Below are 27,819 nucleotides of genomic sequence, written 5' to 3'. Positions count from 1 at the left end.
GCACAGTGACACAGTGTTAACCTCACAGTGCCAGGGACCCAAGTTCAATTCCGGCCTCAGGTGACTGCCTGTGTGGAGTTTGCATGTCCTCCCCATGTCTGCGTGGGTTTCCTCCGGGGGCTCTGGTTTCCTCCCATGTGTCGGTTAGGTTGATTGGCCATGATAAATTGTCTCTTAGTGTCAGGGGGATTAGCAGTGTAAGTTATGGGAATAGGGTCTGGGTGGGATTGTGGTTGGTGCAGGCTCGATGGGCTGAATGGCCTCCTCCTGCACTGTCTGGATTCTATGATGCTTTGGTTCAATGGAAATCAAAATTGGAGGAGTTTTAAAACAGATTGCCAACTGACGATCATTTCACAAGAGGGCACTATGTCAAAATGATCTGCCAACTGTCACTGTGGGTGCACCTTTAGATTTGAGTATGTCAAGCAGCTTTTGAAACAGGATCTTTTTTATTGACGTATTCATTCCACCTTTTGCGATACCAAGGTCACTCTCAGCATGAAGACATTGTTAGATTATAACTGGAGCCACAAACAATACAGCGGAAAGGGAATTGGCAGTCGTGTTAACGTTTTAATTGCTTCTCTCAAGAGTGTGACACACCTTCCATAAAAACCCATCCACGTTAATCCATCCACAATACACAGAGAAGGAAAGCAAAATCAAAAAGCAAATAATAGCAGGGGTTCAGTAAATAGAAAACCTGTTTCAGAAATTCAGAACTACCTTCTTTGCCCGCGAGTATTAGCAGCAACATTTTGTGCCTTACCTACCTCACATTAAGTTGATCTTTCTCTACACCCTAGCTGTGACTGTAACACAACATTCTGCACCCTCTCCTTTCCTTCTCCCCTATGTACTCTATGAACGGTATGCTTTATCTGCATAGCGTGTAAGAAACAATACTTTTTACTGTATCCCAATACGTGACAATAAATCAAATCAAATACATTAAGTTGATCTTTCTCTACATCCTAGTTGTAACACCACATTCTGCACTCTCTCCTTTCCTTCTCTATGAATGATATGCTTTGTCTGTATGGTGCACAAGAAACGAAACTTTTCACTGTATACTAGTGCATATGACAAGAATAAATCAAATCAAAGACAGTTTATATTCTTATGGCAGGATTCATAATGGGGAGGGAGTGAGTTCTATCATATAAACATATCAAATTAATGAGCATAAAATATCCACCTATACATCGAGCTTGCAGATATCAAGGGTGGTTGGAGTATCATGACTAAAAGCTGCTCATCCCCTTAACACAACCCCATCTATGACCTTCAGTGCAGCCACTTAACCTGAGCAGGACAGGAAACCCAAGAAAATAAAAGTGTTAACAATTAGGGGAAAATTCCCCTTTGACACCTCTCCTTACTCCTTGGACAACTGAAATAAGTCCAGGGAAGGGATTTTATGGCCTAGCTTGACCCGAGACCAGAAAATCCCACCCGAGCTTGACGGGCCTTCCCATTGTCCATCCCTCTCCTGCTCTGATTCCCACGGCGGGCTGGCGGGTGGTAGAATTCCAAATAGAGAAATATGGGCTGGAATTTTCCGACTGTTCACGCCTCACTGCCGCTATAGGCGAGGAAGGAGAATGAGGCGTTCAGCTCCATTCGCTGCAGTGGGAGTAGAAAATCTTGTTGGCATGAATGGCCAGAAAATTCCACTCACGGTCTTTATTGTCAATATGAAGCAATCACTTCCCAGACACGAAACTGTCCAGCTTGTTCTTACACACTTCTACCTCTTGTGGAGTAGTGCCCTGGAGATTTATCCCTACCAGGGGGTGCAGTGAGCAATGGAGATATACAAAAATTACGGTCAATAATTTTGTGTAAGATTTATCTTCCTTTGTGTTCTATACTTTCATACCACTCAGAGACCCCATTTGGAATATTGTGAGCAGTTTTGGACTCCATACCTAAGGAAGGATGTGCTGGCCTTGGAAGAAGGACGTTCTCAAGAATGATCCCAGGAAGGAAGGGTTTGTCATATGAGGTGCGGTTGAGGACTCTGGGTCTATACTCGATGGAGTTTAGAAGGGATGAAGGGGGATCTAATTGGAACATACAGAATACTGAGAGGCTCAGACAGAGCGGACTTGGAGAGAATGTTTCTACTAGTGGGAGAGACTAGACCTGGAGGGCACAACCTCAGGGTGAAGGGGCACTCCTTTAAAATTGAGATGAGGAGGAATTTTTTTAACCAGAGGATGGTGAATCTGTGGAACTCATTGTCCACAGAGGGCTGTGGAGGCCAGATCACTGAGTGTCTTTAAGACAGAGATACATAGATTCTTGATCAATAAGGGGATCAAGGGCTATGGGGAGAAGGCAGGAGAATGGGGATGAGAATCATATCAGCCATGATTAAATGGTGGATCAGACTCGATGGGCTGAATGGCCTGAATATATTCCTGCATCTTATATTCCTATGGTTTTATATAGGGATGTGAGCTTTAGCTTTTGTTTTTATATAAGGAAGGCTGAAGCTATTGTTTTCAATACTACTCAAAATTCCATCCCTCGTTACTGATTTCATCCCTCTTCTTGGCAACTGAGAGACACTAAACGATGCAATTTTCAACTGTTCAAGGAAATCACACAGAGTCAACATGGTTTTGTGAAAGGGAAATCTTGTTTAACTAACATTGGAATTCTTTGAGGAAGTAAACTGTGCTGTGGGTGAATGGGAACCAGTGGATGTACTGTAGTTAGATTGCAAGAAGGCATGTGATAAAATGCAACATCAATGTTATAGGGGGTAACATACTGACTTGGATAGAGGAATGGCTGACTAACAAGAAGCAGAGAGTGGGCATAAATGGGCCTTTTTCAGGCTGATAAGATGTAATGAGTGGTTATGCCACAGGGATCAAATCTGGAGCTCAAACGTTTACAGTTTATATGATTGACTTGGATGAAGTAATTGAAAGGATGGTTGTCGCCTTGCTGACAGTTGAGAAAGTAAGTTGTGAAGAGGACTTAAGGAGACTCCAAAAAGATATCGAGAGGTAAATTGAGTGGGTAAATATCTGGCAAATGGAGTATCATGTGGTAAAATGTGAATTTGTCCATTTTGGCAGGATGATTAAAAAATAAGCATGTTATCTAAATGGTGCGAGATTGCAGAACCATGAGGTGCAGAGGGATCTGGGTGCCCTACTGCATGAATCACAAAAGGTTAGTCTGCAGGTTGAGTCATACCTGGCACAAAGGAAGATGGTAGTGGTGGCTGGAGGTCAACAATCTCAGCTTCAGGAGATCTTCAGGGTAGTTTCCTAGGCCCTACAATCTTCAGCTACTTCATTAATGACTCATAAGATCAGAAATGGGGATGTTCGCTGATGATTGTACAATGTTCAGCACCATTCGCAACTCCTCAGAAACTGAAGCAGTCCATTTCTAAATGAAGCAAGACCTGGACAATATCTAGGCTTGGGCTGACAAGTGGCAAACAACATTCATAGAAAATCATAGATCATAGAAACCCTACAGTGCAGAAAGAGGCCCTTCAGCCCATCGAGTCTGCACCGAACACAATCCCACCCAGACCCTACCCCTGCATCCCTACATATTATACCCACTAACCCCTCTAACCTACACATCCCGGGACACTAAAGGGCAATTTCTTAGCATGGCCAATCAGCCTAACTCACACATCTTTGGGCTGTGGGACGAAACCAGAGTATCCAGAGGAAACCCACGCAGACATGAGTAGAATGTGCAAACTCCACACAGACAGTGACCCGAGCATGGGAATCGAACGTAGGTCCCCGGAGCTCTGAAGCAGCGGTGCTAACCACTGTGCTACCATGCCGCCGCATAAATATGGTTGACTGGTTTTGACCACAGGCGTGTTTCAATGCTGTATGGGTCAGTTATAGTTCTGCCTCTTGTGTAATTCAGGCCACCGATTTTTGGTGAGCGAATAACCCAAGCCGGGAATCGAAGCTGGGTCCCTGGTGCTGCGAGGCTGCAGTGCTTAACCATTGTGTCCACCCTTCTCTTCTCTAACCCTCTCACCACTCGCATTGTCTGTACCTGTAAAGACTGGATTACCTATTCAGACTTGCATTCCAACCATTATCTTGTAATTGAGTTTGTGTCCATAGATGCCTTGTTTGTGAACCAAATCCTGCACTCCCCTGATGAAAGAGCAGCGCTCTGAAAGCTCATGCTACCAAATAAATCTGCTGGACTTTAATCTGATGTTGTGAGACTTCTTACTAAAAATAAGGGGTCACCCATTTAAGGCAGGGGTGACTTGAATACTTTTTCTTTCAGTGGGTTGTGTAACTTTTTTCCTGAAAAAATAGTGGAAACAGAGTTTTTGAACATTTTTAAAGCAGGGTCGGATAAATAATTGGTAAGCGGGGAGGTGGAGTGGTAGGTTGTTGGGGAAAGGTAGGATGCAGTTTTGACGTTATAATCAGATCAGCCACAATGTTATAAAAGGGCAGAGAAGGCTTGAGGGACTGAATGGCTTACTCTTGCTCCTTCTTGATGTTATTTTTGACCCTGAGATGAGTTTCCAACCATGTACCAGCACCATCGCTAAGGCCAATGTTTTCACTTCCTTAACATCACCTAAATGTGCCTACCTCAGCTTATCCACTGCTGAAGCTGACTCGGTTACCTTCAGACCCGAGTATTCCAAACACTCCAGGCTGGGTTTTTACATTCGACCCTCCTTCAATTGAGATCAGTCTGCTGCCCATGTCCTAACTCACATCATGTGCAGTTCATCTGTGTTTGCTGATGTAAGTCAGCTCCCAGTCTAATAACACTTCAATTTTAAAATTCTCATCCTTGTGACATGACTGTGTAAAAGGTGTATCCTTTTTTTTCTATTTATTTGTGGGGTATGGGCATCTCTGGCTAGCTAATATTTATTGCTCATCCCTAGTTGTACAAGGACAGCTGAGAGTCAACCGTATTACTGTGACTCTGGAGTCACATGTTGGCCAGACCAGGTAAGGGTGGCAGATTTCCTTCCCTAAAGGGCATTAGTGAACCAGTTGGGTTTTTCTGACAATTGACAATGGTTTCAAGGTCATCATTAGATTCGTAATTTCAGGTATTTTTATTGAATTCAAGTTCCACCATCTGCGGTGGTGGGATTCAAACCCAAGTGCCCAGAACACTAGCTGAGTTTCGGGATTAATAGTCTAGCGATAATACCACTAGGCCATCGCCTCCCCAAAACATGGCCTGTCAGCTACAAGTTTAGGTATGTTTAGAATCATAGAATCCCTACAGTGCAGAAGGAGGCCATTCAGCCCATTGAATGTGCACCGACCACAATCCCAACTAGCCGCTATCCCCACGTATTTTGCCTGTTAATCCCACTGACACTAAGGGGCAATTTAGCAAGGCCAATCCATCTATCCTGTACATCTTTGGAGTCCACATTTAGTCTATGTGTGATTCAATTTAAAATAACTCAATAACCAAGCTTTATTCTTAAGCGAGATAAAGGTTAACTTATTATAAACCTACTGCTGGAAGTTACTTAAGTAAAAGTAATAACATTATTAACTAAAATATTAGATATGAGAGTTAAAAGCAGGTAAAAATAAAAAACGATTTATAAAGATTAAATTCGGTTCTCTCCTTTAAGATATCATTGCAAGCTCATAGCTTAAAGTTGAAGCACTGGCTGTCTGGAGTGAAGGGTTTTGTTTAGCAGCTGTGATGCCTTCATAAGAACATAAGAAATAGGAGAACTTGTTGGTGCTTGTCGTTTAGAGTTTATTTATTGGTCACAAGTAGGCTTACATTAACACTGTAATGAAGTTACTATGAAAATCCCCTACTCACCACCCTCCGACACCTGTTTGGGTACACAGAGGGAGAATTTAGCATGGCCAACGCACCTAACTAATACGTGTTTCAGACTGTGGGAGGAAACCAGAGCATTCAGAGGAAACCCACACAGACACCGGGAGAACTTGCAGACTCCACACGGGCAGTGACCCAAGCACTGGAGTTGAACCCGGGTCCCTGGCACTGTAGGGCAGCAGTGCCAACCATTGTGCCAACGTGCCATCGGGCGAGTTAGTGCTCCTGGAGGATGAGTAAAGGCCCAATTGCTTGACTGGCTTTGCTGACACGACACTTGAAGGCTGTCTGGATTTCTTTCTCAAAGAACAGTGATGATTTCTGAACAACTCCTCCGTGACTCCCAGCGGCAGTGAGAAACCGAGCTCTCACATGCTGGTCACAGTGTGTGTTCAGCCAAGAGCTGTGGACTGGAACTGACTTCCAGAGATCTTCTGGATTCCCTGTGAAAAATTCCAAACCTGACATTCTACAGTTCAAACCTCAAAATGGTTGCTATCCCAAGCTGTCAAATCAAGCTTCCATATTCGGTGTTGTGTTAGCCAATGTTGGGGGGAGAATTGTACAATCCATTGCCTGTTAGCTGAGGATTACAATCTTTTAAATGTATCAGCCATTAATTTGAATGATTCACTCTCTTTCAGGTTTGGTGAGATAGTGAGTTATTCACACCTCCTGGGAAGCTATTGTCGATGAGTTTCTATTTACCTTTGCTGGAAAAATGTGCATTGAATTTCAAATGTCCTCACATATCTGGATGAATTTACTTGCCGCCTACTTGAAAACTTCCAGAAAATTTACAGCATTATTGTTGCAAAAGGTCAGATTACTTTTTTGGCAGCCCTTTAAGGCCTCTTGAGTCCATTAAAAGATAGATAAGTTTTTTTAATAAAACTTATAATATAACAGCTGCACATTTGAGATGTGGGTTCTCAAATCCTGTATAGTTTCGTACCTCCTTATCTCTGTAATCTCACAACCCTTCAAGTTATCTGTTCCATTTTTATGTTAGCCTCTTGAGAATCCCTAGTTTTAATTGTTCTCGACTGGCTGCTATGCCTTATGCTTTCACCATAGAAAGTATCCTTTCCAGATACATCACAGCTTGGTGTGGCTCCTGCTCTGCCTAAAACTGCAAGAAACGACAAAGGGTCACAAGTAAGCCCAATCCATCACGCAAACCAGTCTCCCATCCATTCACTCTGTCTACAATTCCTGCTATCTTGGAAAAGCAGCCAGCATAAGCAAGGATCTCATGCACCCCACATATACTCTCTCCCACCTTCTTCCGTCGGGAAAAAGGTACAAAAGTCTGAAGGCACATACCAACTGACTCAAGAACAGCTTCTTCCCTGCTGGTCATCAGATTTTGAATAGTCCTACCTGATCTTTCTCTACACCCTAGCTATGACTGTGGCACTACATTCAGCATTGTCTCATTTCCTTCTCTATGTACGGTATGCTTTGTCTGCATCGCATGTGCGAAAAGTTACTCTTCACTATATATTAATAAATGTGACAGTAATAAATCAAATCAAGTCAAATTAAATGTTGCTTCAGGCTAGAAGTCTGGAATTCACTCCCTAAATCTCTCTACTTCTAGAACATAGAACAGTACAGTGCAGGAACTGCCCCTCCGGCCCACAATGTTTTGCTGAACATCACACCAAATTAAACTGACCCCTTCTGCCTGTCCTTGGTCCTTATCTCCTTATTTCTTGTATATTCATGTGCTTATCTAAAAGCCCCTTAAACGCCCCTGTCGTATCTGCCTCCACCACCAGTGCATTCCAGACACTTGTCACTCTCTATGTAATAAACTTGTCCTCACATCTTTTTTGAATTCTCACCTTAAGGTGCATGCCCTGTAATATTAGACATTTCAACTCTGCAAAAAAGATTCTGACTGTCAACCCTATCTATGTTTCCTGTAATTTTATAGATTTCTAACAGGTCTCCCCTTAGCCTCTACCACTCCAGAGAAAACAACGCTAGTTTGTCCAGCTTCTCCTTATAGCTCATATCCTCTAATCCAGGCAGCATCCTGGTAAAATTCTTCTGCACCCACTCCAAAGCCTCCACATCATTCCTGTAATGCAGTGACTAGAGTTGAATACAATACTTTAAGTGCAGCCGAACCAAAGTTTATAAAGCTGTAACATGACATCCCGATTCTTATCCTTAATGCCCCGACCAATAAAAGTAAGTATGCCATAGGCCTTCTGCACCACTGTCATGGACTTGAACCCTAAGATTCCTCATCAATGTTTTCAGAGTCCTGCCATTAACTGTATACTTGCCCTTAACATTTGATCTCCTAAAGTGGAGCACCTCACTGTTGCCGGATTAAACTCCATCTGCCATTTCTCCACCCATATCTGCAACTGATCTATCTTCCATTGTATCTTTGACAACCTCTACACCATCCCATCCTATCAGGTAGCACGGCAGCACAGTGGTTGGCACTCACAACACCAGGGACTCATGTTTGATTCTTGGCTTGGGTCACTGTCTGTGAGGAGTCTGCACATTCTCCCCATGTCTGCATGGGTTTCCTTTGGGTGTTCCAGTTTCCTCCCACAGTTCAAAAAATGTGCTGATTAGGTGCATTAGCCACGCTAAATTCTCCCTCAGTATATCCAAACAGGCACCGGAGTGTGGAATTTCGCAGTGTTGATGTAAGCTTATCTATGACACTAATAAATAAATTTTAAACTTTAAACAAAGGGACGTAGGCGTCCTTGTTCTTGAGTCACTGAAAGCTAATGTGCAGGTACAGCAAGCAATTAAGAAGACAAATGTATGTTAGCCTTTATTGTAACTCAATTTGAAACAGGAATACCTATCTTTGTGTTGGCTGCATCACCACCTACCTTTCTGTTGTCTGCAAACTTACTAACCCGTCTATTTATGTTTTCATCCAAGTCATTTATCTAGATCACAAACAGTAGAGATCCCAGTATGGTTGCCTGTGGAACACCACAAGTCATGGACTTCCAACCAGAGAAACACCCTTTCACCACTACTTCTCTAACTTCTATGGGCAAGTCAATTCTGAATCCAAGCAGACAAGTTACCATAAATCCCATCCATCTTAATCTTCTGGATGAGTCTACCATAAGGAACCTTGTCAAAAGCTTCCTTTAAGACATTTCTTCACCTATCCCTTTATCCAATCTTTGTTCATTGAGCCATTATCTCCTTATATGGCTGAATGACACATACTTTGTTCTATAACACTCGTTTGGAGAACCTTGGGACATTTCATTATGTCAAAGGTGCTGTATAAAATTACGAGGCACAATTTTCCTGTGTCGCTTGTTGCAAATCCGAAAAATCCCACCTGAGGTCAATGGACCTTTTCAGTGCCCTCTCCTCACCTGCGCCGATTCCTGTGGAGGGCGGAACAGTAAAATTTATCCCCTTGTATTAAAGGTGATTTATGGATACAAGTGGGCCTTCTCCAGGAGAAAATTAATGATCTGCATCTTTCATGACCATAGCATTTTGCAGCCGGTGAAGTATTTATGCAGTTACGGTTACAATGGGGGAAATGTAACAAATGATTTGCACACAGCAAATTCCCACAAGGAGCAATGTGATAACGACCAGGTAATCTGTTTTAGGGATTTGATTGAGAGATATTTTGACTCGGACATTAGGCAGAACTCTCCTGCTCCCCTTTGAAACGGCGCCAAGGGATATCTGACATTTACCAAAGAGGAAAGACTGGGCCTTGGCTTAATGTCTCATCTAAAAACAATGCAGTTCTTTGGTATCAAAGATCTGGAATTTACAAGTACTGTGGTATCTGTCTCTCTAAAGAAAAGATCAGAGCAAGCCCACCCACGATACCGACAGCTTCCCCACAGCAGTCTGACACTGGGAGAAGTGTCAGTTGCCTTAAGCTAAGACTTATGCCCCAATCTCAGGAGGAAGTCCAATTTTAGAGAGTCATAGAATCCCCACAGTGCAGAGATAGGCCAGTTGGCCGATTGGGCTTGCATCAACTCTCCAACAGAAGATCCTACCCAGACTCTAACCCTGTAACCCCACGTATTTACTCCGCTAATGCCCCTAACCTAGGGCACTAAGGGTCTATTTAGCATGGTTAATCTGCCTAATCTGCATATCTTTGAACTGTGGGAGGAAACCGGAAACCCACACAGACACTGGGAGAAAATGCAACTCCATTCAGATTGTCATCTAAGGCCGGCATTGAACCTGGCTCCCTAATGCTGTGAGGCAGCAATGTTAACCACTGTGCCACCAGGCCAGACAATTGGATAGCAAATGGCACTGGAGTTCCAACAGTGCCAGCTGGGATTAGAGGCCACTGCTGGAACCACAGGCAGTCCTGCCATGCCGGGGAGCTTACGATAGGCTGGTGCTGGGTTTCTCGTTGGCGGGATGTGGGAGGGGAGGGCGAAATGACACGTTCAAAAGATCGGAGGACAATTAAAGGGGCATAAATGTCCTTTAGTGGAGGGGCTTTTGCAACCAATAGGCCCAGGGAACCCACAGAGGAAGGGTCCCCCTGCACCCTATGCATGACAATAACCCCCCCACCCCCCGCATAGCCATGGGTGAAATATTGGTTGGGTTGGTGGAAGAAGCTCTGAAATGACCATTAATGAGCCACTTATTGACCCAAATAGGTCCCATACAAATAGTAAATAGATTTAGGAGAGGGAAGGGGTAAGCAACAGGAAAGCCACCTGATCGATTTTATGTGTTCTTACTTTCAAACCCATTGGCAGGTGAGTGTGAAATCCAGCCCAAATTACCAGCCTAGATTTCATGCTCCTTTCTCTGAAGCGAGTCCACAAACCTCTGACTGAAAGGTAAGAGCTACAGGTGAAAATACACACCTCTTGCAGTGCACTTCACCTTTCCATTTCCTTTTATTTGACTGCAATATTTATATTCTTGCTGCACATCAGATAATGTACGAACATGCAAAATAGGAGCAGAAATAGGCCATTCAGCCCCTCGAGCCTTCAATAAGATCATGGCTGTTCTGTGTGTATGTTTGAAATTCTATATTTCTATCTACCCCCTATAACCTTTAATTCCCTTGCCCAATGAGAATCTATCTACCTCTGCCCTAAAAATATTCAGTAACCCCCCCACTTCCACTGCCTTCCGAGGCAGAGAGTTCCAAAGCCACACAACCTTCTGCGAGAAAAAGATTTCCGCTTATCTCAGTTCTAAAAGGTCGACCGCTAGCTTTAAAACAGCATCTAATGGTACTGGATTCACCCACAAAGGGAAACATCATTTCCACATCCAGCTTGTCAAGGCTGTTTATATACTTTATATATTTATGTCTGGGTGGTACAGTGGTTAGCACTGTGGCCTCACAGCGCCAGGAACCTGGGTTTAATTCTGATCTTGGGTGACTGTGTGGAATTTGCATGTTCTCCCAGTGTCAGCGTGGGTTTCCTCTGGATGCTCTGGCTTTCTCCCACACTCCAAAGTTAGGTTGATTGGCTGTGCTAAATTGCCCCTTAGTGTCAGGGGATTAGCAGATAAATATGTGGGGGATAAGACCTGAGTGGGATTGTTGTCGGTGCAGGCTTAATGAGCCAAATGGTCTCCTGCTGCACTGTAGAGATTCTGTGGTTCTATTCTACTCTATGATATTTCAGTCAGTCTTATATATATCGATTAAATCACCTCTCACTCTTTTAAGGTTGTACAGTGGTTAGCGCTGTTGTGTCATAGCACCAGGGACCCGGGTTCAATTCTCAGTTTGGGCCACTGTTTGTGTGGAGCTTGCATGTTGCTTGCATGTTGTCTGCATGGGTTTCCTCTGGGTGCTCTGATTTCCTCCCACATTCTGAAAGATGTGCATTGACCCGAACAGGTGCCGAAGTATGGCAACTAGGGGAATTTCACAGTAACTTAATTGTAGTGTTAATGTAAGCCTTACTTGCGACTAGTAAGTTAACTTTAAACTCCAATTTTGATTCTACTGTGTCCTGAGCAAATAAATAATATTACCTCTCTCTTTCTGCCTCTCTATGTCTCTCTTGCTCTCTAATTCTTTCTTCTTCACATTTTCTCATCTGCTTTCAATCTATTCTGTGGCTGAGTATATTACCCATCAGAGTCATTCACAATATTACTCTATATTAAAAATAATAATTTTGGAAATAAATAACTAGTGATACTGTGTCAACCTATAATGCATTAACAGCTTGCGTTAAAATTTGTGATAAATGCAATATTTATGTCCTTTAATACTCTTCTGCATTTTTTATTGGCTATGTTGGTTCTTCCTTATTTGCTAAATGGCTCAAAATGAAACATCAGCAAATATATGTATTAAATGCTGAAGGAAACATGGGAACATGGACCAGAACTACATGAAGTCTTTGATTTGATTTGATTTATTAGCATCACATGTATTAGCATAGAGTGAAAAATATTATTTCTTGCATGCTGTACAGACAAAACATACCTTTGTTCAATTTGGGGATGTGCTAAGAGGAAAGCTAGAAAGTGGCATGTCAAGGCTTTGGGTGAGATGTCCAATATCTTCATGCCTCCATGTTGTTTTGCCAGCAGCAGGCACAATGGCACATGGCCTGTCCAAGATGCCCAAATTAATCACTTAAGAGGCCAGTTAAGATCCTCTTCCCATCTTTACTTGAAAATTACCTTCCAAATGGCACTTGTATGAGGGGAGCTCCTTTTTCCACGCCCTTTAGTCGATGGAGGGACTATTCAGTGGCAAGGCAGGATTAGTAAAGCCTACCCTCAGCCACCATCACTCTTCCCTCACTGAAGACGACATGACTGACCCCAGACCCCACTTGCTTTACTTTAAGGGCAGGTACCTATTGATATCCCCTCTTCCTCTAGGTGCAACACCAGCAGTGCCCAGCACTAGTGGAGGTGCTGCTGAGCTGCAGGATTTCTGATTGGCCCAGTCACTCTTGAGGATGAACAGCCAACTTGAATGCAACGGCAGCTCTGGTTACAGTCACTCAATGGGCTGCCGGCAGTAAAATGTGGACCTGGTCCTGCTGTCTGCTGACACAGTGGACGGAATTTTACAGCTTTGCTTGAACCGAGACCAGAAGATCCTGCCTGAGATCAATGGACATTTCCATTGTCCGCCCCTCACTCCGATTCCATGATTGTTAGGTCAATAGAATTCTGGCGAGTATTTCTCATGTCTCCCACATTCACCAACCCTTCCCAAACACCAACTCCCAACCTCCCATTAACCACTGGTAGTGGAAGTCTTCTAGCCTGATCTCAGGGTAAAGAGTCAATCATTTTGGACTGGGATAAGGAAGAATTTTGTTCCTCAAAAGGTTGTGAATTTTTAGAATTCTTTACCTCCACAGACTGGGAATCCGCATACATTGAGTACATGAAAGTATAAGAGTAATAGATCTTTCAACTCTTGAAGAATGCAGGGATAGAGGGATAGGGTGGGAAAATAAGTTTGAGGTCAACTTGAGGTTGAGTTCAGCTCAGCCATGACCTGAAGAATGGGGGGAGACACAAGAAGACATACAATATATGCTCCAATAGTGGGCTGTTATTGATATATCCTCGAGCTACAATAATCGTGAAAAGACTAGCTAGCAAAAGAAAGCGACATAAACTAGCGTAACCATTCAAAACCAAGAAAACCTATCTGCAATTATCTTCTCCAGAATAGATACTTCTGATATCCAAAATAGAAATGTAAAAAAAAATTCCATGGCATTGCTTTGAAGAAGATTAGGGAAGTTAGAGTCAAGAAGTCATAGGGTGGAATTTTCCACTCCCATCTGCCATGGGAATCATAGCAGGTGGAACAGGGACCATGACAAGGTCTGCTTACCTCAGGCAGTATTTTCCAGCCTTGGTGTGTGTGTGTGTGTGTGTGTGTGTGTGGCCAGAAAATCCCATCCATGGAGTTTTATAGCATGGCAAAATGTCCTTCAGCCCATCATACTCCCTTACAGGCCTGGGAGAATATTTATTACTTAACCATAGAAACAGTTTATCTGGGAATTGTAGTTTGTGGGAGCTTTCCATGCACCATTGTGGCACTAATTCATAGGGACATAGGAACAAAAATTCCAGTCCTTTGTGCTTTTTCTGCCATTGTATAAGATCACATAGATCCCCTACAGTGCAGAAAGAGGCCATTCAGCCCATTAAGCCTTCACTTCCATTATCTTACATAGAATCCCCATAGTACAGAAGAAAGCCATTCAGCCCATCGAGTTTTCACTTCTTTTCTCTTATCATAAATCCCTACAGTACAGAAGGATGCCATTTGGCCCATCAAGTCAGTACCAACAACAATCCCAGCGAGCCCCTATCCTCTTAATCCCACACATTTACCCCGCTAATCCCTTGAACCTACACATCCTGGGGCACTATGGGGCAATTTAGCATGGCCAATACACCCGACCTGCACATCTTGGGATTGTGGGAGGAAACCAGAACACCCAGAGGGAACCCGCCCAGGCATGGGGAGAATGCGCAAACTCCACTCCGGCAGTGATCCAAACCAGGGTTTGAACTCGGATTTCTGAACCTGTGAGGCAGCAGTGCTAACCACTGTGCCATGGTGCTATGACAGACACTGGGGTAGAACAGTGGTATAGCAGTTAGCAGTGCTGCATCACAGCGCCAGTGATCCAGGTTCAATCCCTGGCTTGGATCACTGTCTGTGTAGAGCTTGCACATTTTCCCTGTGTTTGCGTGGGTTTCCTTTGGGTGCTGTGGTTTCTTCCCACAGTCCAAAGATGTGTGGGTAAGGTGGATTGGCCATGCTAAATTACCCTTTAGTGTCTTGGGGACTATAGGAGGGTAAATACTCATGGGGTATGGGGCCTGGGTAGGAATGTGGTTTGTGCAGACGGGATGGGCCGAATGGCCTCCTTTTGCACTGTAAGAGTTATACGGATTCTAATGGCTATGAAGGGCGTTGGAAGGTTTGACGAAATGGGAAAGGTTCTACATGAATGCAAATATTTATTTCAGGAAGGATTGCGACCGCCCTGACTCTTTTTTAAATTGCACGGCAACCGCCTTGAGCAAGTGACACTCTCGATGCAGTTTAAAAAGTAATGCATTTTCCGTATATAACACCTGTGCGCCGGTGATTCCCTTTGATCGCAAATTTGATCGGCACAGCTCTTTGAAGCGGGTCTAATGCCCGAGTAACTATAGCAGCCTCTCCACAAAGCATGAACAAGGACATGTCAACGAGCTGCAGCCTCACACAAAACACGTGCAATAGTAAGGAACCAGGGGAAGAATTCCTGGGGCTGGCATTGTATGTAGATTGGGCGCTGACGCAGCTTGGGCGTGTCGCCTCGCCGCCAGCCCCATTCTCCTCCAATGTAAATGTGGAGTTCAATGAATCCTTCCGAACTGGCCATGGACTGTATCGGGGAAAGAAATTACCAGACTGGTCGCAACTGGGCAGTGAGGAAGAGTCAGGAGCCGTGAATTCAAGTCAGGACTAAGGTCCAGGACAAAGCAAGTGGAGCAGCATTTCAGCACCAGCAGGCGAGGGACAGCGACCTGGCCAGGCTGGCTTTGTGTGCACACAAGTTCAGGCAAATGGGAAGTGTGGAGCTGGCTTTATTGAAGGGATAACAGTCGTGTCCCCTTCTGCCCCGGGGAACCATGTCTGATCATCCCCCTCCGTGAACACTCTCCACTCTGCCAGTGGAGTGAGGGGTCCCACGATGGACTCTCCAGCCTCGGGGAGGTCGGTGAATGTGTTCCTCTTTTGTCTGACCCTCGCCTGCGCCCTCCTCATCTTCCTGGGCAGCCTCTACTCGCTGGGGTGCCTGCTGAGGACCAAGAGCAAGAATTTCCTGGTGCTGACCGTGGCCTCGCTCTGTGTGGATGACCTCCTGTGCGCGGTGGCTCTGTCGATGTTCATGCCCATGCAGTGGGCAAGGAGCACCGTGCCCGACTCCCTCTGCACCCTCTCCGCCGCCCTCTATCTGCTCCAGGGGCTGTCCAGCGCCCTGAAGTCTTCACTGATTGTCTCCTACAACTACTACACCAGCAGGCGAGCCAGACTCCAGCAGGGCAGCCGGCGATCTGCCTCCCTGGCTGGGCTCCTGCTCAGCCTGTGGCTCCTGGCTCTGTTGGTGAGCCTCCTCCCTGCATTTGGCTGGGGCGCTTTCATCCCAACGCCTTGGGGCTGCCTCATCGACCACAGGAGCTCGTACGTGGCGCTCCTGCTCGGTCTATACTCCCTCTGCCTGGTGGTCCTCATCACCTTCTCGGTGCCCCTCACTTACAAACTGCTCTGCTCCGCCGGGCAGCAGCTCTATCCCACTTACCAGCAAGTGACTGACGGTATCGATCCCTCCAGCAACCTCAGCGGCTCGGAGAACCCCGTGGACAGAACTTTAAGGTGTCTGCAGACCGACTTAAACTGGAGCTCGGAGGCGAGGAGTCCCTCTGATGCGATGAGTTCGCCTCAGAGTCAAAGCGACGGCTTCAAGCACAGGAACCCAACCATCGAATTCGCCCAAAAGCGCTTCTCCTTAATCTTAGCCATGACCAAGGTTGTCCTGTGGCTACCGCTGATGGTGAGTGAAAATGATCAAAATATAACCTGTTCAACCCTAAAACACAAAGGCGTCCTTTACCTCAAACTGGTATTTCTGGAGAGGTGAACCATTCGTAGAATAGAATCCCTACAGTGCAGAAGGAGGCCATTTGGCCCATTGAGTCTGTACTGACAACAATCCCACCCAGGGCCTATCCCCCGATCTCATTTATTTACCCTGCTAATCAGCCTGACACTAGCATGGCCAATCAACCTAACCCGCACATCTTTGGAGTGTGGGAGGAAACCGGGGCACTCAGAGGAAACCCACACAGACATGGGAAAAGTGTGCAAACTCCACATAGACACTGACCCAAGACCAGAATTGAACCCGGGTCCCTGGTGCTGTGAGGCAGCAGTGCTGACTACTGTGCCACACTCAATCTGATTGATTTAACTCCACAATTCACAGAAACAGGATCTTTATAGTGGAGAAGGAGGCCAGTCAGCCCATGGAGTCTTCACTAGCTGTCTGGAAGAGCATTCTATCTCATACCATTCCCCTGCTTTAACTCCGTAGCCTTGCACCTTGTTTCTATTTAGATAAAAATCAGATTCCCTTTTGAATATTTTGATTGAACCAGCCTCCACTGCCTCCTCAGGGAGGTCATTCCCGACTCCAATCACTCCCTCGGTGAAAAAATAAATTCATCCTATCACCTTTACTCCTTTATCAATTATTTTGAATCTGTGCCTTCTCATTCTTGATGCTTTCTTGAGTGGGAACAGTTTCTCACTATTTACCCTGTAAATACTCCTAAGGATCTTGAATATCTCTATCAGGTCTCAGCCATCTTCTCTATCCTCATGGCTACAGTTCTTTATCCTTGGAATCTTTCTTGTGAATCTCCTCTTTCTCTCCAATGCATTCACATCATTCCTGAAGTTTGGCTCCCAGTACCGGATGCAGTACTGCAGATGAGGCCTAACTGGTGCCTTGTAAAGTTTAACATGATCTCCTTACTCTTGTACTCAATGTTTAAATTTTAAGCTTATTTGTTAGTGTCACAAGTAGGCTTACATTAACACTGCAATGAAATGACTGTGAAAATCCCCTAGACACCACACTCCGGTGCCTGTTTGGATACACTGAAGGAGAATTTAGAATTGTCAATGCACCTAACCAGCACATCTTGTGGACTGTGGGAGGAAGCCGGAGCACCCACACAGACACGGGGAGTACATGCAGTCTCTGCACAGACAGAGATCCAAGCCGGGACTTGAACCCAGATCCCTGGTGCCTCTATTAATAAAGCCTGCAATACCGTATGTGTCACTAACTGTGCTCTCAACATGGCCTGCCACTTGGTTAACACCAGAAAGTGATTACACAACAGTCTAAGTTTGGAACAATGATTCTGAAAGGCAATGGGACTCATTCACAACTTACCGTAAAGCCTGGTTGCTGCTGCACAAATCTAACACAAATCCAATACACTTCCCAATGGTCACCACTCTTCAGTTATTGCTCAGATTGGGCAGTGACACCAAGATCAAACTGAGCGTAGAACATAGAACATTACAGCTCAGAACAGGCCCTTCGGCCCACGATGTTGCGCCGACCAGTTAAAAAAACAATGACCCTCTAACCTAAACCAAACCCTTTCCATCCATAAACCTATCCACGGATCTCTTAAACGCCCCCAGACTAGGTGCATCCACAACTGCAGCAGGCAGGGCATTCCAATCCCTCACCACCCTCTGGGTAAAGAACCTACCCCTGACATCCGTCCTATGACTACCACCCCTTAATTTAAAGTTATGCCCCTCGTGCTAGCTTTCTCCATCCGGGGAAAAAAGCTACCACTGTCCACCCTATCCAAACCTCTGATCATCTTATATGTTTCAATAAGGTCCCCTCGCAGCCGCCTTCTTTCTAATGAAAACAACCTCAAATCCCTCAGTCTCTCCTCATAGGGCCTCCCCTCCATCCCAGGCAACATCCTGGTAAACCTCCTCTGCACCCTCGCCAAAGCCTCCACATCCTTCCTATAATGTGGGGACCAGAATTGCACACAATACTCCAAGTGCGGCCGCACCAGAGTTTTGTACAGTTGCAACATGACGCTGCGGCTCTTAAATTCAATCCCCCTACCAATAAACGCCAAGACACTGTATGCCTTCCTAACAACCCTATCTACTTGATTCCCAAGCTTGAAGGAATAGGAAATGTGAACTTGGATATCTCGGCTACTGGGCATCACAAGATATAGAATGTTTCAAGTTCACTGTTCAAACAAAACTTTGTTGAGTTACAATGGATTTGCTTTGTTCCTGCAATGCACAGGAAAGTGACCTGCATGATACTTTGAGATAAATGGACTTTTAGTTTACAAAACATTTTTTGGAAAATCTGTCTGTGTGGAGTTTGCACGTTCTCCCCATGTCTGTGTGGGTTTCCTCTGGGTGCTCCGGTTTCCTCTCACAGTCCAAAAAATGTGCTGGTCAGATGCATTGGCCATGCTAAATTCTCGTTCAGTGCACCCAAACAGGCAGCAGAGTGTGACGACTAAGGGATTTTCACAGTAACTTCATTGCAATGTTAATGTAAGCCTACTTTTAATACTAATGACTAAACTTAACCATAAATGTGAGCACATTCATAGAATGATACAGCCTTGGTATCCTGTCTGCACAGACTCTTTGATAGAACTGTCCAATGAGCTCCATTCCCCAATTCTTTCATCATAGATCTACAACCTGTTCCCTTTCAAGTATTTGCCCAATTGTTTTTTCAAAAGTTGCTATTGAACCTATTTTCATCTCCCATTCAGGCAATGCATTCAGGTGGTGACAACTGGCTGGGGTAATAAATGTTCTAATTTCCCCTGTGGTTCTTTTGTCTATTAAAACTGTGCCCTTGTTTACTGACTGTTAATGCCCCCGTCTCTTTGTATAATGGCAGGCTAATAGGGTGGTGAAAAAGGCATATGGCACACCCGCATTTATCAGTTAGGGTATAGATTATAAAAGCAGAGAAGTGATGATGGAGTTGTATCGAACCTTGGTGAAGTCACGGCAGAACTGTGTGCAGGATTCATCTGGATGTTGTTTGGGATGGAACATTTAAGTTATAGAAAGAGGTTGGATAGGCTTGGGTTGTTTTCTCTGGAGCAGAGAAGACTGAAGAGCCATCTGATTGAAGTGCTCAAGATTGTGAGGGTCAGGGACAGGGTGGATAGGAGCAGCTGTTCCCCTTTGTTGAAGGGTCAGTTACGAGGGGGCACAAGTTAAAAGTGAGGGGTGGGAGGTTTAGGGGAGATTTGAGGAAAAATGTTTTTACTCGGAGGGTGGTGACAGTCTGGAATTCACTGCCTGGGAAGGTGGTGGAGACGGGATGCCTCACATCCTTTAAAAAGTACCTGGATAAGTACTTGGCACACCATAACATTCAAGGCGATGGGCCAAGTGCTGGCAAGTGGGATTAAGTGAGCAGGTGCATTGGTGCAGACTCGATGGGCTGAGGACCTCTTCTGCACTGTTGGATTCTGTGATAACACGAGTTCACCAATCCGGGTAGCAAGCCAGCAAACCTCCTCTGCATCCTCTCTATGACATTGACACCCTTCCTAAAGTATATTGTACCCAGTACTCTAACTGAAATCTAACTCGTCATTTATAAAACTTCTCAATTTTTTTTACTCTCTGCATCTGGTTACAAAGTCAAGGATCCCATATGTTTTCTTAATAGTCTTACCAACTTGTCCTGCCAACTTCACAGATTTGTGTACACACAGTGCTGAGTTTCTCTGTTCCTGAATCCCCATTAGTTTAATTAGTTTATACTGCATCTCATTTCTCTGCCAGCACACACAGTATTCCTGTTTCATTCTTTTGAAACTCAGATTTGTCTCTATTTTACATAAACGTGAACAAAGATTCTCCCTTCCATGGTTCTGGTGTATATTTTTGTTTCAGAGATTTATGGTTTCATTGTCATGCTGCGTGGATGGATGGCCACTTGACTGTCCCCTGTGTTTCACAGATACAACTGCTCATCCATCATGTTACCAAACTTGAGAGTGTGTCCTTCGAGTCTCTGGGTTTTGTCCTGACCTTGCTGGCAGCTGCTATAACTCCAGTGTTTGTTCTGTCTGAACGATGGATTCATCTGCCGTGCGGCTGCATCATCAACTGCAGGAAGAGTGTGTACACAGTCGCCTCGGAGCCAGCCAGGGGTAAGAATCATTCTATTCCTCTGACATGCACACAAGTGCCGGGGGCATGTCTTGTTAGGGGTAATTAGAAAAGTGTCTATTTTCCATCTGTTATCTCTGAAATGCAAACTTCTTATTAGACTAATGCAGTTCATTGTTAGTGTTACAACATCTTTGAAACGTTGACAGCTACACTCGCAACGCCCACATACAAAGTGTTCTTAACATAGTTTTAAAGAGGTGACTTGAACATTGGTATTAGTTTGAAGGGGGGGGGGTTGAACAGCTGACCTAATGTACAGTTGAAGAAATCAGTCTTAGGACATGAATTTAAGTAAATGCGTCCACTCAAGATACAGGATCAACTGATCAATTGTCCTTATTTATCATTGCAATAAAAACCGAACAAATGCAGCACTTATAAGATTGCTCCCTTGACATTTAAATGTAATGAAACCATTAAGAGCTTGTGACTGAAACCCTCTGACTAATCAAATTAAGACAAATCAATCAAGCAGGGAATTTAAGGAGAAATCCTTTTAGCTAGAGAATGGTCAGTCTGTGAACGACAGTCTCACAGCCATGGCTTTACAGGTAGAACTGGTGTCCCTGTAGTATAAGGTTCAGAGTTCAAGCAGAGCTTGAGTGCAAAGATTAAAGTTGATGCTCCAGTGCTATAGCGAAGGAGGTCTGCATTGTTGGAGGTGCCAACTGTCGGATGAGAGGTTAAGGGGAAGACATTGGCCCAGTGGAATTATCCAGAAGCTCGGCGAATGTTCTGGGGACCCAGGTTCAAATCCTGGGCAGATGGTGGAATTTGAATTCAGTAAAAAATATTCGGAATTAAGAATCTATGATGACCATGAAACCATTGTCGATTTTCAGAAAAACCCACTTGGTGCACTAATGTCTTTTCGGGAAGGAAATCTGCCATCCTTACCTGGTCTGGCCTACTTGTGACTCCAGAGCCACAGCAATGTGGTTGATTCTTGACTGTTCTCCAAGGGCAACTAGAGATGAGTAATAAATGCTGGCCAGCCAGTGACACCCTTATCCAATGAATGAATAAAAGAAAAAGTAAAAAGAACGAGGCTACAGCTGCCCCTTGGGTAGATGTATCCCTCCTATGGGACTACTTTGAAGAGGGATGGAGAAGTTATCTCTGGTATCCTATTGAATGCCTATCCTTCAGTTAAGGTCACAAGAAGCAGATGAGCTGGTCATTATCACATTGCTGTTTGTGGATAATACTACATGGGTATTAGCTGCTGTTCTTCCTGCATTAGAACTGTGAATACACTGCAAGAAGTACATTGTTGGCTTTGAAGTATCTGATGGTTTTAAAGTGTGTTGTATGCACTTTTCAAGTCTTCCTGTTCCTCACAAGCAGTAGCTGAGGTGAATAGTAGCATGGCATCTAAAGGGAGTTAGCTGGAGAAAAGAATAGAGAGACATGCTAATAGGGTGAGATGAAGCAGGGTGTGGAGTTAACACATAAGCCTAGCCATAGTGTGAAGGTTAATGTGTAAGCTCTTATCCTATTTGAGGTTCACGGGGAAACATGCCAGCATCCAGGTACATAAGCTCTTTCTTCTTGCGCTGGCTCAGCCTGTTTGTTGTTTTCCAGACACACTGCTTGATCTTTCCCATTGGTGCTCTGTGACGTGGCATCAGGGCAACACTTCATTATCTCTGATGATATTTCTCACACTCAAACATTTTCTCATCCCTGTTATCACATTTTGTTAGCTTGTTGCCACCTTTCCCCTTAACTTTCCATTCTCAGCCTTTCTAATCACAGTATTTTCACACCTTCTCTGATGCTGAACTTGTGCCTGATAACCATTCCCACATATTGATATCTCACGGAATAGAATGTTTTTAAGGTTTTCTTCTTTTAAAGTAGGGTGAGAGATGTGATGAGACATGATATGATGTTGCAGGGGGGTGGTTGGGGGGGGGGGGGGGGCGGCGACATGGCGCAGTGGTAATGTCACTGGATTAGTAATCGGAAAGCCCAGTTTAATGCTCTGGGGACATGGGTTCAAATCCCTCACAGCAAATTGTGAAGTTCAAAGAAAAATCCAGAACTGAAAAACTGGCCTTTGATCAGTAATAAAGACCGAAGCTATCATTGCTGGGCAGCAAGATGGCACAGTGGTTAACAATGCTGTCTCACTGCGCCAGAGACTCAGGTTCGATTCCCGGTTTGGGTTACTGTCTGTGCACATTTCCCCTGTGTCTGTGTGGGTTTCCTGAGTGCTTTCTTCCCACAGTCCAAAGATGTGCAGGTTAGGTGGATTGGCCATGGTAAATTGCCCCTTAGTTTCAGGGGGATTACAGCAGGATAAATATATGGGGTTATATGGACAGGACTTGGGTGGGATTGTTGTTGGTGCAGGCTCGATGGGCCAAATAGCCACCTTCTGTCCTGTAAGGATTCTATGAATCTATGTTTGATTGTTCAAAAACCCATCTGGTCCCAAATTTCTTTAGGAAAGAAAATCTGCCATCCTTACCTGATCTGGCTTACATGTGATCTGACGGAAACCCATGGCTAATTGATTGACTCTTAACTACTCCCTGGAATGGCCAGCAAGCATTTCAATTCTATAACAATTAGGAATCACTGTCCTTGTCAGTGAGACCCATATCCGATTGAAGATTTTTTAAAAGCTTGAATGGGTTAAAGAATGAAATTCCAGAGTGCAATGTTGTGATTACACAAGGTCTTACCAGTGGTCTAATCAAAGGAAGCCCCAGTCAGAAGAGTCAAGCCTGTGGCTCGGTGGAGATGTGTGGGGGACGTTTTTTACACAGAGGGTGGTGGGGGCCTGGAATGCACTGCCAAGTGAAGTGGCTGAGGCAGATACTTTAGTGACATTTAAGATTTATCTGAATAGACATTGTTGCGAGGGTGGGGAGGGGAAGTAGAGGGATACAGGTGGTTGGTCTTGATAGGACAACATGATTGGCACCAGCTTGATGGGCCAAATTGTCTGTTCCTGTGCTGTATGCTTCTTTGGATATGCGATATTAAGGAGCGGTCGGAAGGAGTGAGGGCAGGGAGGGATTTAAATGCACATATGAAGATTAGTGGTCTAGAATCCACTGAAGCAAGGCACCTCGCAGCACAGTCAGTTAGTTCATTTTTTTATTGCATCTTTCAGCTCAAAACAAATTTGCCCTGGAAAGTGTATTTATTTGTGAGATGATAACAATGCAGCAAGGACAATGGCACCCCTGGGACTGAGGTGAATGATTATCTGTCCTCTTAAATAATGAGTTTGCAGAATTTCAAAATAAAAAGCTCTAAGATTAAGAAGGAACGATAAATTAGAGTGAGCGATTTCACTATCAAACAAATGCAGAAATAAGACATGAATGAAAGATAGGACCGAGAGGGAGGGAAAGAGAGACCGAGGGGGGAAAGAGAGGGAGGGAAAAATAAACAAAACTTTCAAAAAAAAAGGTGACATTTTTAAATCTGCAGCAACAATTCATTACCTGAAGGATTAAGTCTCTACACTTGTATTATGCACAATGTTCGCACTGCTGCCTCACTGCACCAGGGACCCAGTTCGATTCCCCGCTTGGGTCATTGCCTCTGTGCAGTTTTCACGTTCTCCTCGCATCTGTGTGGGTTTCCTCCAGGTGCTCCGGCTTCCTCCCACAGCCCTAAGATGTACAGGTTAGCTGGATTGGTCATGCTAAATTGTTCCTTAGTGTCCCAATATGTGAAGGTTAGGTGGATTGACCATGCTAAATTGCCCCTTAGTGTCCCAATATGTGTAGGTTAGGTGGATTGACCATGCTAAATTGCCCCTTAGTGTCCCAAAATGTATAGGTTAGGAAATTAGCAGGGTAAATGCCTGGGGCTTCAGGGATAGGGCAGCAGTGGGCCTGGGGAAGATGCCCTGTCAGAGAGTCAGTGCAGACTCAGAGGGCTGAATAGCCGCCTTCTGCACTGTCGGGATGCTTCCGTTCAATGATTCTATAATTCTGGATAAAGATACCAACTGACTATTATTATCAATCATAATGTTGTTAAGAGTGATTACGCAGTTAATTACCAGGCTTAACTGTTTGTGGTGAGAGTAATTAGTGACAAGTGTGGATATCTCCATAAAACTCCTGCCAGAGCTGAGGATGGGCTGCCATTTTTGTGAGGCTAATGATGGAGTGGTAAAAAAACATCGAAAAAGCGGTGTGATTCACAATCCATTGCTACTCTTTCCTTGCCCCGCGTTGCTGGGTGATTTGCACTGGTAACAGTGTGCATCAGTTGATTTGATTTATTATTGTCACATGTATTAACATACAGTGAAAAGTATTGTTTCTTGCCTGCTATAACACATACTGTTCATAGAGAAGGAAAGGAGAGAGTGCAGGATGTAGTGTTACAGTCATAGTTAGGGTGTAGAGAAAGATCAACTTCATGTGAGGTAGATCCATTCAAAAGTCCGAAGGCAGCAGGGAAGAAGTTGTTCTTGAGTTGGTTGGTACGTGACCGCAGACATTTGCATCTTTTTCCCGATGGAAGAAGGTGGAAGACAGAATGTCCGGAGTGCGTGGGGTCCATAATTATTCTGGCTGCTTTTCCGAGTTCATTCAGGCATCATTATTTTTTCAGCAAATTCCTGCCCCTTTTTTTCCCTATGGCTTGTCACAAACAAGGCAAGCAACTCCGTATCTCCATAACCAAATGGATCAATGGTTCTGAAACTGACAGCACAAAATCTGGGAAGGAAGTGTCAGAGTGAGTGAATTCGATGGTAGCTCAGAAACTGAAAAGGAACTCAGGAGAAAGCAAGAAAGATTGGATTAAGAAAGCGAAAAGAAACACTTTGTTTTGTTTTTAATTTTGTTTTTAATATTTCTGACAATAATTGGAACAACAGAAAATAAGGCTTTAGAAGCAATCGGCCTGATTTTATGGCCTCGGTCGCCTGTAAAATTCCGTCAGAGTCAATGGACCTTTCCATGGTCTGCTCCTGACCCACTCTGATTCTGGTGGCAGGCAGAGTGGTAAAATTCTAGCCGTACAAACCAGAAGCATGAGTAGGCCCTTCGAGCCTGCTCCACCTTTCATTTTGATCATGGCTGATCATAGAATTCAATGTCCTGATTTTCCCCCTTCCCTTCATATCCCTTGATAACTTTAGCCCCAAGAGCAATATCTAATTTCTTCTTGAAATCAAACAAAGTTTTGGCCTCAACTGCATTCTGTGATAGTGAATTCTTCACATTCGCCATCCTCTTGCTTTGTGTGTATCAGGGCGGCACAGTGGTTAGCACTGCTGCTTCACAGCTCCAGGGACCTGGGTTCGATTCCTGGCTTGGGTCACTGTCTGTGTGGAGTTTGCACATTCTCCTCGTGTCTGTGTGGGTTTCCTCCCATAGTCCAAAGATGTGCAGGCTAGGTTAATTGGCCATGCTAAAATTGCCCCTTAGTGTACTAGGATGCTTAGGTTAAAGGGATTAGCGGGTAAAATATGTAGGGATATGGGGGTACAGCATGGGTGGGATTGTGGTCGGTGCAGACTTGATGGGCCGAAGGGCCTCTTTCTGCACTGTAGGGTTCTATGAGTTAATTTTTGGTCTCAGAGAGGTTGCCTGGCAGTAATTACCTTACCACTTTGCTCAAGAAGAGTGGAAGGGTTAAAAATTGACTCGGCTCATGGTGGGCACAATGATCAGAGCACAAGGTTGCCTGGGGGATTTGAGACAGACAGCTTACAAACACAACACATAGCTATCCTTCACTACTTAAAGGCAGTCTGCCCCTTTGAGAAAGAAGTCACACTCAGGCTACAGCAGCTATGGAACTGCAAGTCAGACACTTGGGGAATGCAGGGAGATGAAGAGTTCCGTTTTCCGTATATTACTGAAAGTGCTGTCATGGAATTTGTCTTTTATTACAAGGTATTGGCCAAGAGGGTGCTGGGATGCTATGTAGCAGAGATATGGAAAGGTGGGAATTTGTGGAACAGTGAGGATGGATTTTAGAGAAATAGAGTTGGACAGCTCGTCTGGATTGATCAGGTTTCGGAGTACCTCTTTCCTCCATCCTCCTCCTTGCTTCCTCATTTGTTTCCTCATCTACTTCCTCATGAGGTGATCCCGAATGCCTCATAGCAAGATCTGCACACTCATGAGAGTGAACTTGTGGAGAATGCCACAATGAACAGGAGCCTCACAGAAGCCAATTCAGGAGACTTCTGAACATTCCAGTTTGAATTGGAATACTCCTGCGTTGTTCCAACAAACCCACATGCACACTTAGAACATAGAAAAACTACAGCACAAACAGGCCCTTTGGCCCACAAGTTGCACCGATGATATCCATACCTACTAGGCTTACCTATAAGCCTAGTAGGTATGGGCGGCACGGTAGCACAGTGGTTAGCACTGCTGCTTCACAGCTCCAGGGACTTGGGTTCGATTCCTGTCTCGGGTCACTGTCTGTGTGGAGTTTGCACATTCTCCTCGTGTCTGTGTGGGTTTCCTCCGGGTGCTCCGGTTTCCTCCCACAGTCCAAAGATGTGCGGGTTAGTTTGATTGGCCATGCTAAAGTTGCCCCTTGGTGTCCTGGGATGCGTAGGTTAGAGGGATCAGCGGGTAAATGTGTAGGGATATGGGGATAGGGCCTGGGTGGGATTGTGTTCGGTGCAGACTTGATAGGCCGAAGGGCCTGTTTCTGCACTGTAGGGTTCTATGTACTATCTATCTATAACCCTCAATTCTATTTAGTCCCAGGTACTTATCCGGAAGTCTCTTGAAAGACCCTATCGAATTTGCATCCATCCCACCGATGGCAGCCCATTCCACTCACCCACCACCCTCTGAGTGGAAAACTTACCCCTGATATCTTGGCTCTGAAATTCATTGTGCTGATAGACAGGGCCTTGGTCACTTCCTTCATGCATCAATACTTTGCAGTGTTATCTGATCCTGCTCAGTAGGATCCGTTGGTGCAGAAATTGAGAGCCACAATGATCTTCACAGTCCCTGGCAGCACACTCCACACCCTGCCGTGAGACTGCAGGCCTGGTTAGTACATGTGACACATTCCAATGACGGGAAATCTCCCGTCTCCCCTGGTGAAATGTCACTATTACAGACACAGCTCCTGCCTGAGGTGGAGGTAGAAGTTCAAATACTCAGTGGAGAAATGTGAAATGATTCATTTTGGTCGGAAGAATATGAAAA

At 44.7% G+C, this 27,819-nt stretch overlaps 1 protein-coding gene across 1 annotated transcript in view; it reads left to right on the top strand.

Annotated features, from left to right (window-relative positions):
- Positions 1-27,819, top strand: part of LOC145341267 (putative G-protein coupled receptor 149) — a 147,546-nt gene that overhangs the window by 92,706 nt on the left and 27,021 nt on the right. Inside the window, exons 5-6 of the mRNA XM_080186192.1 lie at positions 15,516-16,430; positions 20,436-20,628. Coding sequence (XP_080042318.1) covers positions 15,516-16,430; positions 20,436-20,628 — 1,108 coding nt within the window. The remainder of the gene's footprint in view (positions 1-15,515; positions 16,431-20,435; positions 20,629-27,819) is intronic.

This window comes from Carcharhinus amblyrhynchos, chromosome 3 (genome assembly GCF_965287045.1).
Source record: "Carcharhinus amblyrhynchos chromosome 3, sCarAmb.v2.hapA, whole genome shotgun sequence".
In the NCBI taxonomy this organism is placed as follows: Eukaryota; Metazoa; Chordata; class Chondrichthyes; order Carcharhiniformes; family Carcharhinidae; genus Carcharhinus; species Carcharhinus amblyrhynchos.
This window is presented reverse-complemented; position numbering and strand designations above follow the sequence as displayed.